Source organism: Poecilia formosa, unplaced genomic scaffold, assembly GCF_000485575.1.
Source record: "Poecilia formosa unplaced genomic scaffold, Poecilia_formosa-5.1.2 Scaffold1066, whole genome shotgun sequence".
NCBI classification, from domain to species: Eukaryota; Metazoa; Chordata; class Actinopteri; order Cyprinodontiformes; family Poeciliidae; genus Poecilia; species Poecilia formosa.
Window position 1 is genome coordinate 1,338 of NW_006801005.1, and position 11,902 is coordinate 13,239.

Consider the following 11,902-nt stretch of genomic DNA (forward strand, 5'->3'; position numbering starts at 1 on the left):
AAACTACTGCCAGCTATAGACGCCAGTATTTTACTGTTCTTTCAAAAAACGGTAAACTACTGGCAGCATGTATTTTTTTATCATTCTTTCTGAAAAACAGTAATCTACTGACAGCTATAGACGCCAGAAGTTTACCGTTCTTTCACAGTATCTATACCGTTCTTGCATTGACGGTAATCTACTGTCAGGATTAATTACGGTACAACATTTACAGTAAACTTCTGGCGTCTATAGCTGCGAGTATTTGACTGTAAATTTACAGGATTATTTCTTAGAATGTAAATGGTAAGCCTGACAAAGGCTTACCTCCTCCTGCTCTTCACCATTCCATTTCTTACCAAAGTACACAGCAGCCAACCCCAGAGATATTGACGCTGTGTCACTGGGAAGTCAAAATAAGAGCCATTTCTGACTTTCCAATCCTGAGCACAAGAAAAGCCCTTTGCCATTTCCTTGGCATGACTAGTTGTTACAGGAACTTATGTAGAACCTTCTTAACTGTAGTCCTCCTCTCAGTACTCTGCTGAGCCTAAAAGTAAACTGGTATGGACTCCAGAGTGTCAGCATGCATTCGAAAATGTAAAATCTCTTTTGTTTCATGCACCTGCCTTCTCTTCCATGTCTACGGCTTTCAAACTTGAGGTGGATGATAGTGCTGTGGGAGTTGGAGCTGTATTGTTACAGGAAAATGATGATAGAGCTGATCATCCCGTCTGTTACTTTTCTTGTAAATTTTCTAAGAGTCAGCTAAATTACTCCATCATTATGAAATAAACTCTGACTTTGCTTCTTGCACTTCAGCACATTGAGGTCTACCTGGGATACAGTCCTGTGCCAATTACAGTTTACACTGAGCATAACCCCCTTGTTTTCCTTTCTCGGATGTACAATCACAATTAAAGACTCAGGCGTTGGACCTTAATGGTACAAGATTGCCATCTTAACATTAAACATAAGCAGGGTGCAGTCAACTTCTTAGATGCTTTGTCTATACCATGACTTATATAGTCAGCTTGTTGAAAGTGTTAATCCCTAACCTTTTGATTTAGGTTTTAAGGGGGGAGGTGTTGCGGCCAGTGGTCTTGTATGTTTTCTTTTTCTCTTCCTTTTCTGTATAGCTGCAGCTTTCCAGCCAGTTGACTTCACTAGGAACTGGATGCAGCTCTCATCCTCCTGTGCCACTCCGTGAGAACTACAGCAAAACTGATTGGCAACACCACCAATCCCTGATGAGGTCTCCCTTTACAAATCTAACACTTCCTGGGTGAAGGCGTGGCTAATTCTTTGTTGAGACAGCTTGCCACTTTGCTGGGTGTCTGCCTGCTTTAAATAGTAGTGATGGGCAAATGAAGCCTCATGAAGCAAAGAAGCTTTCCAACCCTTTCCTTTGCAAATAGGTTCATTACTCACTAGTGACATCTGCTGGTGAAACTGTAACAGCCTTGTCACTCAGTTGGATCATACTTCCAAAAATTACAAAATGCAATATTGTCACAAAGTTTTCATCAAACTCATGTTTAGTAACAAGAGAATCAACTAAATCATATTTAACTGTATATGTTTTAATTATTAAAATGATTTGTAGCCAATCTAATCCTGGTATGTGTTGAACGTCAGTGGTTGTGTTGGGGTTTCTTTTATGTCATAGACTGATTTGACAATAAAGACATTTGATGTTTTAGTGTCTTAGGAGTGTAGTGCTTGTTGGGGCATTTGCTTTTTGGATTTCTAATTGGCTCTGATCCCTTACATTTTGCTACATGCAGAATTTTAGACTTGCAACAGCATTAAATCTGTTTCTGCTGTGCAAGACTGATATATCTTTTGCTGATCAAACTACAAATAATAATGGAAATTTCCAGAAGGTGAGAAAGGGGTTAATTCTTTTTATTTAAGAATTTTATTATGAGCGATCATCTCAAAGTATTCCCAGATGTCAGAGATTTTCCTCTTGCTGGCTTCATTTCAGACAATCAATCAAGTTTATTGGTGTAGCACATTTCAGCAACAATGCAGTTCAAAGAGATTTAGATAATAAAATCACAAAAATACATGTTCCTTTTATTTTGGCCACTGAAGACAAATATTCTCCTCCAGGGGCGCAGTATAGGGGGGGAAAAGTGATGACAATTCTAGGGGGCCCTGACCAATAGGGGGCCCTCCACAATTTAATTAGTTATTTTTTGTTCATAGAAATTTACAAAAAAAAAATCAGGGCCCTGTCAATTACAAAATTAATCATATTGTATTTTCAAAGATTGTTTTTAGCAGTAAAAATTTAATATTCCCACTCACAGATCAAAAAACACACATCCATATTTGCCCTGAACCCCCCTATCTGTGTTAAATGGTTCGTTCCCACTTGGAGCGCTTAACAGTGACATATGCAGCTACAGTCAGTAGAAGCTGCAGCTGAATGCAGCTGCCACGAAACAATTGTGGCAGTTACTATGCTGCTAAGAAAAGTTATAAAATCAGGTTTTCAAAAAAAAGAGAGGGAGAGAGAGAAAAAGGCAAGAGTGTTAATTTATAACCCAGTTTTTCTCCAGGTGAGTAGACTGTGTGAGATTATCAAACATTTAGCATAGTTAGTTTAGCTACAAACTACTGTTTGCCTCCTTTTCACTAGTATTTAATGAATTAAGGAAAAAAATTTACCAACATATTCATATATTTAACTTGTCTCTTGTACCTTTTACCACTTAACAGATAAGTCAGTCAGCAGCAGCTCTAACCCACATCCCTCCTGACTCATTCTCTTCTGAGTGAAATTAAAGCTGCAGTATGTCACTTTTCTATCAATATTTTTTTTCACATATTTTTTAATAATAATAATAATTTAATTTATAACGCACTTTTCCTTAACAAAAATCTCAAAGTGCTACACAGTGCAGCTAAAAACAAATAAAATCAACAATCGTAAAAAGACAATCATTTAAAAGTGGAGTAGGCTTGTCTAAAAAGAAAAGTTTTAAGCCGGTTTTAAAATCAGACAATAATTATGGGGCTCTCAAATAGTCCGGGAGAGAATTCCATAGACGAAGAGCAGCCACAGCAAATGCCCAAACACCCATAGTCTTTAGTCTTGATCGAGGAAGATGGAGAAGATTACAGGCTTGAGATCGTAAGGACCTAGAAGTTGAATGTGAAAGTTGAATTTGAAGGAGGTCCTTCAAATAATCCGGTGAGGTTCCATATAGACAATGATGAGTGATAAGTGCAATTTTATACTGAATCCTATAAGTTACAGGAACCCAGTGAAGCTCGTAAAGAGTAGGTGTGATGTGGTCAAATTTACGAGCTCTCACTAGGATCCTGGCAGCACTGTTTTGAATATATTGAAGCCTCTGAAGGTGTTTGTTGTGGACTCCAATAAACAGCGAGTTAAAGTAATCAAGCCTGGAGGAGACAAAGGCATGGATGAGGGTCTGAGCATCAGAAGGGGAGAGAGATGAATGAATTTTGGAAATATTGCGAAGATGAAAATAACAGGTTTTAAACAGGTGCTTAATGTGATTTTCAAATGTGAGATGAGAGTCCATTCGAACTCCAAGGTTTGTAACAATGGAGGAAATGGGAATGTCTTGTCCAGAGAATGAAATACTCATCAGAGTCGAGGATTGAACCTGGTGAGGCGTTCCGATCAATATGGCCTCGGTTTTGGAACAGTTCAACTGAAGAAAGTTATGATTCATCCAAGTCTTAATCTCCTCCAGGCAGGACGTTAGCGCAGTAAGTGAAGGTGAAGTAGAAGATGATCCTGTTCTAATGTAAAGTTGTAAATCGTCCGCATAACAGTGAAATGAAATGTTATGCCGATTAATGATTTTACCTAAAGGCAGCATGTAAAGAGAAAAAAAGCATAGGCCCTAGAACTGATCCCTGCGGGACACTACAGGACACACTAACGGCCTGGGACTTGGAGTTGCCAAGGCAGACACATTCCAGCCTATTAGAAAGAAAAGACTGAAACCAATCCAGGACAGATTCACAGAGACCAACATCCGCATGAAGACGAAGTAGGACAATGTTATGGTCCACAGTGTCAAATGCAGCAGTGAGATCAAGGAAGACAAGAATGGAAGTACCGCCAGTATTAGCAGCCATGAGAACATCATTTGTAACTCTTAGCAGGGCAGTCTCAGTATTATGAGCAGGACGGAACCTAGATTGAAATTTGTCATACAGAGAATTTCTTTGAAGGTGGCGCTGGAGTTGGGAAGCAACTGCCTTTTCCAGCACTTTAGAAAGAAAAGGAAGATAAGAAATAGGGCGATAATTGGAAAAGGAATCAGGATCCAAAGTGGGGTTTTTTTAGAAGGGGTTTAATGATGGCAGTTTTAAGAGACAAAGGGACATGGCCAGATTTCAGTGATTTATTTATTATTTGAGTAATTAATGGGCTTATTGCAGCACGATTTGATTTTATAAGTGAGGAGTGAAAAGGATCAAGTGCACAGAAAGAAGGTTTCATTCCCTTAAGGAAAGTCTCTACCTCACTTTGAACAACATCATCAAAGCAGTTCAACCCAAAAGGCACAGAAGTAGAGGCCAGTCGGGAATCAGAGATACTAAGAAACAGAGATCTAATCGAATTTACTTTGTTTTTGAAAAATGACAGAGACAAATTGCATTTTTGAGTCATATCTTCAGCATACATTTATTTGTGGGGGTTAAGGAGGTGATGTATTGTAGAAAAAAGCTGTTTAGAGTTTCCCGGACAGCTATTGATAATGTTGGAATAATACTTAGATCGTGCTATCCTGAGGGAAAAGGCATATGCTTTCTGATGTTCCCTGTATGCCTGTTTATGAACAGAGAGACCGGATGATTTTACACGTCTCTCGATGGCACGGCCAGCGGTTTTCATATTCCGCAGCTCACTAGTATACCAAGGGGCTGAACAGGAGAAAGACACCAGTCTCGACTTAAGAGGAGCATGGAGCTCCAAAAGCTCCTGAAGAAATTGATTGTAATAGTTCACAGAATCATTTACTGATGGGTGATTAACAGCAGACAGAGAGTGAAGGTTTTTCAGATCACGGAACTCAATCCGGAACAGACAAACTGGAGGGAATTTCTAATGAGATGTCAGAAACACCCAGATCATAAACAGATAAGTTGCTAATGCTTATAGTGTCCGTAATCACCAAATCCAGAATGTGCCCCCTGTTGTGAGTGGGGGCATCAACATGCTGAATGAGATTAAGTGAGTCCAAAAGAAACTTAAAATCTGTCACCAAAGGAGAAAATGAGTCATCAATGTGAATATTTAAATCTCCAAGACTAACATTTTTCACGGAGCAGGCACTAAAGGAAGTGAGAAGGTCATGCATCTCTGAATGAAATAAAACATGTGGTTTCGGAGACCTGTAAAGCAAATTGATATTCGCTTGGAACGGGGCTTTAAGATTAAAAGCCAAGCATTCAAAGGAGGAGAAGTCCTGAAGAGCCAGCTGAGACAGTTTTAAGTTACTGCGATAGATAACAGCCAGACCACCGCCGCGGCCTGAGCGATGAGCCCTCTGCAAGTAACTATAACTTGAGGGACAGGCTTAATTCAGGGAACAATACACATCCGGTTTGTGCCAAGTCCTCATAAACACATGAGGTCCAAGTTTTTCTCCAGGATGTGATCATGGATCAGACAAGATTTGTTGGATAAGGATTGCACATTAAAAAGTTCCATCTTAACGCTGGCTGGGATAGAAGCCTTTTGCCAAGGTCTCAACAAACTGGAATCCACTCCACGTCTCTCCTGCCTCTTCGGGCGACGTGCTCCTCCTGCCATATCAGGGACCACAGGTGCAGCGCTCTGATGAAGTAATGGATGTGCAGCACGTCCGGCAGACCAAAAGGAAGCCATGGAGCCGGACCCAGCCTGCCGAAAATAAACAAATTTCCTCCGGGAGCCTCTCAGAACATAGTTAGGCCTTCGCAAGAGGCCGAGTGCTTTCAGGATGGAAACACAAGGAGGGGCAGGACGATTATTGAGTTTGAACAGCTGGGAGACAGAGTAGGTCAACATCGACAAGCCAGCCCGGTTGGAAGGGGCTAGTAGCGAGCTAACCGCTAGCAGCAGACTCACAGTTCCACAGCAAATCTTCAAGCAGTGTGATGTAGTCCACAGCATAACTTGACATAGCAGGAAAGAATCCAAAGAAAAAGAAAATGACAGCAGAGCGACTTAAGTCACACAATGAGACCTGATTTACGCAGAGAAGCGGCGAGCATCCAGTGCCAGCGTCCTCTACCGACAGTGAAAAAAAACAAAAAACAAACAAACAAAAAAAAACATATTTTTTAAAACTGTCATTATGTCATGACAGTATGGTATGAGAGGTAATCTGTGAAAAATCTATTTCCTCTGCTTTCTCCCAGTGCTTGAAACAACCACTCAGTTGCAGAAGAGTTTTAGTGCTGTCAATCACAATCTCATGTGGTGCTGCTCATCCTACCTCCCCCTCGATTTGTGCCGTGCTGAAGCTAGCATAGCACAGAGCTGTGCAGATTCAAACTATGAATGCTCAGTTTAGTTAGCATAGCTACCAATGACGGCACATAAACGGTTTCTTGTAATGATAAGTTGTTTCTCCAGTGGTGGGAAGTAACGAAGTAAAAGTACTTCGTTACTGTACTTAAGTACAATTTTCATGTATCTGTACTTTATTTAAGTAGATTTAATAATGGGTACTTTCTACTTTTACTCCACTACATTTTACAGTAAGTATCTGTACTTTCTACTTCACTACATTTCTACAAAACTGTCGCGTTACTCGTTACATCCAAGTCGCATTGCGCTTTTTTCCGTTAAAATGTGAAGTTCAGGGTCTTAAGGTGGCGCCGTAAAATCCAAGCAATAACGTGACTTACATGTCTGTTGTCACCCATCGCCTCCCCCTTTACTCGGAGCTCCAAGACATGCGCAGTGGTTTCCTCTGAGCGGGAAAAGATGTCTGTCTAATCGTCAGTTATTACTGCAGTTATAATAGCGCTGCATAAATCATAGATATGGCGACATGTAAAATCAGCAGCGCTTCGCTTTCACAGACGGTGGGGACTTCGTCCAACTTTTAGCATCACTTGGAAGAAAAGCTTAAAGAAAGGTAAGCTCCGTGGACGTGGTGCTAGCAAAGCTAGCTGTACTGACTGAGACACACATGTTGCATCTGCGATGAAAAACGTTGTCACTCATGCGCTGAATTATTGTGTGGAGGTGTTGACTGAGATGTCGCATATATGGGACAACGCTGTGACCAAAGTCTGCATTGATATGACATTCAGGAACGATCCGATTCTTCTGGACAGATCTTTACTGATTAAATTTATTTCAGCTCTAAGTATTTAATATCTGCCTTTAAATCTCAACTTAAAACCCACCTGTTTAGAGTTGCTTATGGCTAAATTAGGATTAGAGTGTGGGTTTTGACGTCTTCAATATTTTTGATGTTTTTAATGTTTTTATCTTTTTTTTAATCTATTTATTAATTTCTTTTTATTTCTCTTTCTCACTGTTTCCGAAAGGTTAGAGTCCTTGTCAAATGGTGTTTTGACTAAAGTCCGAGAGGTTAGAGTCCTTGTCAAATGGCGTTTTGACTAAAGTCCGAGAGGTTAGAGTTCTTGTCAAACGGCGTTTTGACTAATGTCCAAAGGGTTGGAGTCCCAGTTGACGGCGTCTCAACTAAAGTTATACAGCTTTTTATTTCTCTTTCTCACTGTTTGTATAAATGATGGTTTTTAAATCTCTTTCTCACATGCTGTTTTTATTTTAATTACGTAAAGCTCTTTGAAATGCCTTGCTGCTGAAATGTGCTATACAAATAAAATTTGATTGATTGATCGAGGTGTTTTATGGGAATGTGGATCTTTGATAGGTAAAACTTAATGTTTTTGTGTCACGTAGCGCGGGGTGCTGGTCTTGACTTGGTCTTTGGTAGGTGGTCTTGACTACAACACTGCTACTGGCTCCTCAGTTGCATGTCCTCCCCCAACCACCTTCTTTCCATCCCCTTTCTGTTGGATTTCTTTCAAAATAAATGCCACTAGTGGCAAAAAAAGTGAAGTTCATGTTATGTTAGGACAGGAGACAAGATGTTTCCATCCCTGAAATTATGATGCATAGAATCACATATCTAAGTCTAAACTATGTTACAGAGTAAACATAATAAAAACATGCTTTACCTATGGCATTGTTCATTAAAATGGCACATTTCTAATGTATTAAAATTAAATACAATCAGTTCACTTAAGGATATTGTATTAGGGATTAGGTAATGCATTCAGCAAGTACTTTTACTTTTAATACTTAAGTATTTTTAAAAGCCAGTACTTTTTTTACTTTTACTTAAGTACAAATGTTAATGTGGTAGTTTTACTTTTACTTGACTACATTTTTGTCTGTGTATTTGTACTTTTACTTAAGTAATTTTTTTGAGTACTTTCTCCACCACTGTGTTTCTCCACCATTAGCACATTTAGCAGTGAATTCACAGTGCTAAGAGCATCCTACTAGTTTTGATTGGTTGTTTTAGTCAGAACGGTGCATTACTTTAACCAGTAATAGTAATTCAAGAAGGAGATGGAGGAGATTGATTGTTTTCACAGTTTATCTGTCTCGTAACAAACTGCTATGACATCGTGACAACTTTAACAAATATGGAGAAAACATTTTTTATTAAAGTTATGTACTGCAGCTTGAATAAAATGCAACTACATCGCATTTTTGAGAAGTCTGGATTGCTTTATGTGTATTTGCACATTGCTTTTGACTGTTGCTCATGGGGAGACATGTCAGTAATCTAAAACTAATAGAAAAAATTTAAGCAACCTACTTGCATACTGGATGTGGACTGTTGGATGTTAAATTCATGAGCAGTAAATATTGTGCTAATTATCAGTATTGAACCAAAGCCTTTAAAATTGTGATGCTTTTATGGGTCAAATAGACTCAAAAAATTGTAACAGCAGCTGCGCAGGGGGACCCAAACAATTTTTTTGTCAGGGGGTCCATGATTCCTAGCAGCGCCCCTGTTCTTCTCTGATGCGCAACCAATTGACCTACAACAGGGGACAGCAACCCAAAATATTGAAAGAGCCATATTGGGCCAAAAAAACAAAAAACAAATCTGTCTGGAGCCCCAAAAAATTAAAAGCCTATATAAGGCTTATAATGAAGGCAAAACAGGCTTTAAGTGTTTATATTAGCTATTTTAGCCTATTATCAAAACGACTAAGTGCATATTCATGAGCATTCATGATTAAATGTTTATTTTCCCTGTGGTACGTCCTGGACGGAATAATGCACCACGTGACTACTCTGTTGAACTATGGTGCTTTAAGTTTACCTTGCGTTACAACATTAATGTATTATGTTTCGTTCAATTGATAAAATCAAAGAAATGCAATACAGAAATCACATTTTTGATGTCATTTTTATTATGAAGATCGACAGGGAAAAGGTCGTTCTTTTCCTTTTGGAACTCGGAAAACCTGCTCCCAAATAACAATGCATAACGATGGCTCTTTGTAAATAATCACCGTAAAGTGTGTGATCAAAAAAACAACAAAACGGAAGGTGGTTAACGTGCCCCTTATCTGGGCAACAAACGGAGTGCAATAAAACGCAACCTGCAGCTATAAAAATAAAGCAGTAGCCTTTTGAAAAGGTAAAGTATATAAAATTAAATTAATACAGTTTAAGTTTGATTTCTGTGCAAATGCCAAGCAAGTCAGTGCAATAGCATCATCCTCTTCTCTTCTGACACACAACCATCCTCGGACCTGAGCAACAAAACACAATAATATCGCAAAGTGTCATTCTATATCCTTACAAAGATCACTAATCAATTTATAAAAACAACCACTTTGTTACTAAATATATGTGCCTAAGACAGGATTGTGTTCTTACGTGTTTAATCTCACTTCTGTTTACAGACATCACTGGACAGCTTCTCAACATCGGGCATGTAAGATGTAACTTTAATCTTGACGCAGCAGCTAATGTAGCGCCTTCTCTGGAAATGTCTTTCCACATTACTGTATTTTTTGGATGATGTAGGCTGGTGTTCCAGGACCTGGACACCTTTGCAGTCATATGACTGACCATGGGAAGGGTTAGGCAGAAACGTGAAGAGGAGGGGCCCCGGGGGGCTTGAGCACCTGCCCCTTTTGCTCCTTGCCCCCAAGTGCCCTTTTGGTCAATTTTTTATTTTTTGGTATTATTATTTCCTAAGCCCTCTTCTGACACATAATAACATGTACTAAAATTATTTGGTTTTGTGTTGGGGTTTTTAGCCCTCCGGTCACCTTGTTACCTTTGACCTTTTGCCCGTGACGCACGATGCAATTGCCTCTCGCACAGTGAGATAAGGCGGCTAACTGGAGCTCAATGTAGCAACCGTTCCAGATTACAGAACAGCTTTTGGTGAATAAAAAAAAAAAAAAAAAACGTTTTTGGTGAATAAAGCAAGTAACTTGCTACTTGCTACATCTGACAAGTAGCAAGTCTTGTCATCTGACAAGACTTGCTACTTGTCAGATGACAAGTAGCAAGTCTTGTCATCTGACAAGACTTGCTACTTGTCAGATGTAGCAAGTAGCAAGTTACTTGCTACATCATTAATGAGCTTTAATGAGCTTTAATGAGCTCATTAAAGCTCATTAATGAGCTTTAATGAGCTCATTAAATGAGCTCATTTAATGAGCATTAAATGAGCTCATTTAATGCTCATTTAATGAGCATTAAATGTTCATTAAATGAACATTTAATGCTGAACATTCAGCATTAAATGTTCATTTAATGCTGAACATTTAATGTTCAGCATTAAATGCTGAACATTAAATGTTCAGCATTTAATGTTTAATGCTGAACATTAAACGTTGTAACGTTTCTGCTTCAGCACGGGCTAGCAGTTTAAGCTGAGAGGTAATGACATACACCAGACACTGATAGGCCTCTGTGTCTGCCTTTCTCTGAAGAACTACTGAGTGGGAGGAGACAGCCAGGTGAGGAAAAACTATGTTTATCTATCGATTCAGTATTTTTATCATACAAACATTAGGCTGTTGTTGTTGTTGTTGTGCTATTAGCTAGCTGCTAGCTATCAACTTTGCTAGCAAAGCAAGATAACTAAAAAGCTTCTTTCCTGTATCGTTAATGAAGGCAGCATTCTTCAGTATTGCTTATGCAATAGGGGGCACATCGCCCTTTCAAAAACTATCATCTCCATATGTCTTCTAATTTCCTTTGCTGCAAAATGTTGAACGTTGTATCGTTTCTGCTTGAGCATGGAGTAGCAGTTTAAGCAGAGAGGTATTTATTCTAGAGCAGTGGTTCTTAACCTGGGTTCAATCGAACCTCAGGGGTTCGATGAGTCGGTCTCAGGGGTTCGGTGGAGACAATGCCGCGGAGGTAAAGACACGCTTGTGTAAAGTCGTGATGACGCCCCTCTTCGCCATCACTTGCTGCAAAGGATCACGTTACATTGCTTAGCCAATCAGTGCTGCGGAGGAGCACTGATTGAAGGAGCTCCACTCTCGGCATGGATTTGAACTTGTGTTTTTAATTACTTAAGCAAAACTCACCGTTTTTACCAAATTCTGTAGCTTTCGGTGTACTTCTAAATCTGCTACTTAGTCGCATCTTTTCGGGGTTGGTACTGCCTCTAGTGGTGTAGGGGTGGTAACACAACTAATGTAATTACATTACTAAATCAGAATACCGCAAAGTCTTTATTTATTATTAATTTTTCATTCTCTTAAGAATGTAGAGCTAATTAAATGATCTAAACAAGGCCTTAAAGTGTTTCCAGTTTCTCTCGATGGCCAACTTGTTGAAACTCTGGCAAATTTTAAATACCTTGGGTCGTTCCTGGACAGTCAGCTCAACTTTGCTGAAAACACC

The 11,902-nt window shown here is 39.3% G+C and overlaps 1 protein-coding gene and 1 long non-coding RNA gene across 2 annotated transcripts in view; one reads left to right on the plus strand and one right to left on the minus strand.

Moving 5' to 3' along the window:
- Positions 1-7,151: 7,151 nt before the first annotated feature.
- The window catches only part of LOC107835137 (uncharacterized), a 6,818-nt gene continuing 2,067 nt past the window's right edge, over positions 7,152-11,902 (plus strand). Inside the window, exons 1-2 of the long non-coding RNA XR_001660966.1 lie at positions 7,152-7,162; positions 11,605-11,610. This is a non-coding gene — a long non-coding RNA (uncharacterized LOC107835137). The remainder of the gene's footprint in view (positions 7,163-11,604; positions 11,611-11,902) is intronic.
- LOC103132457 (endothelial PAS domain-containing protein 1-like) overlaps positions 9,418-11,902 on the minus strand; it is a 17,054-nt gene continuing 14,569 nt past the window's right edge. The window contains exon 5 of the mRNA XM_007544268.2: positions 9,418-9,780. Within this exon, the coding sequence (XP_007544330.2) occupies positions 9,729-9,780 (52 nt within the window). The 3' untranslated portion in view covers positions 9,418-9,728. The remainder of the gene's footprint in view (positions 9,781-11,902) is intronic.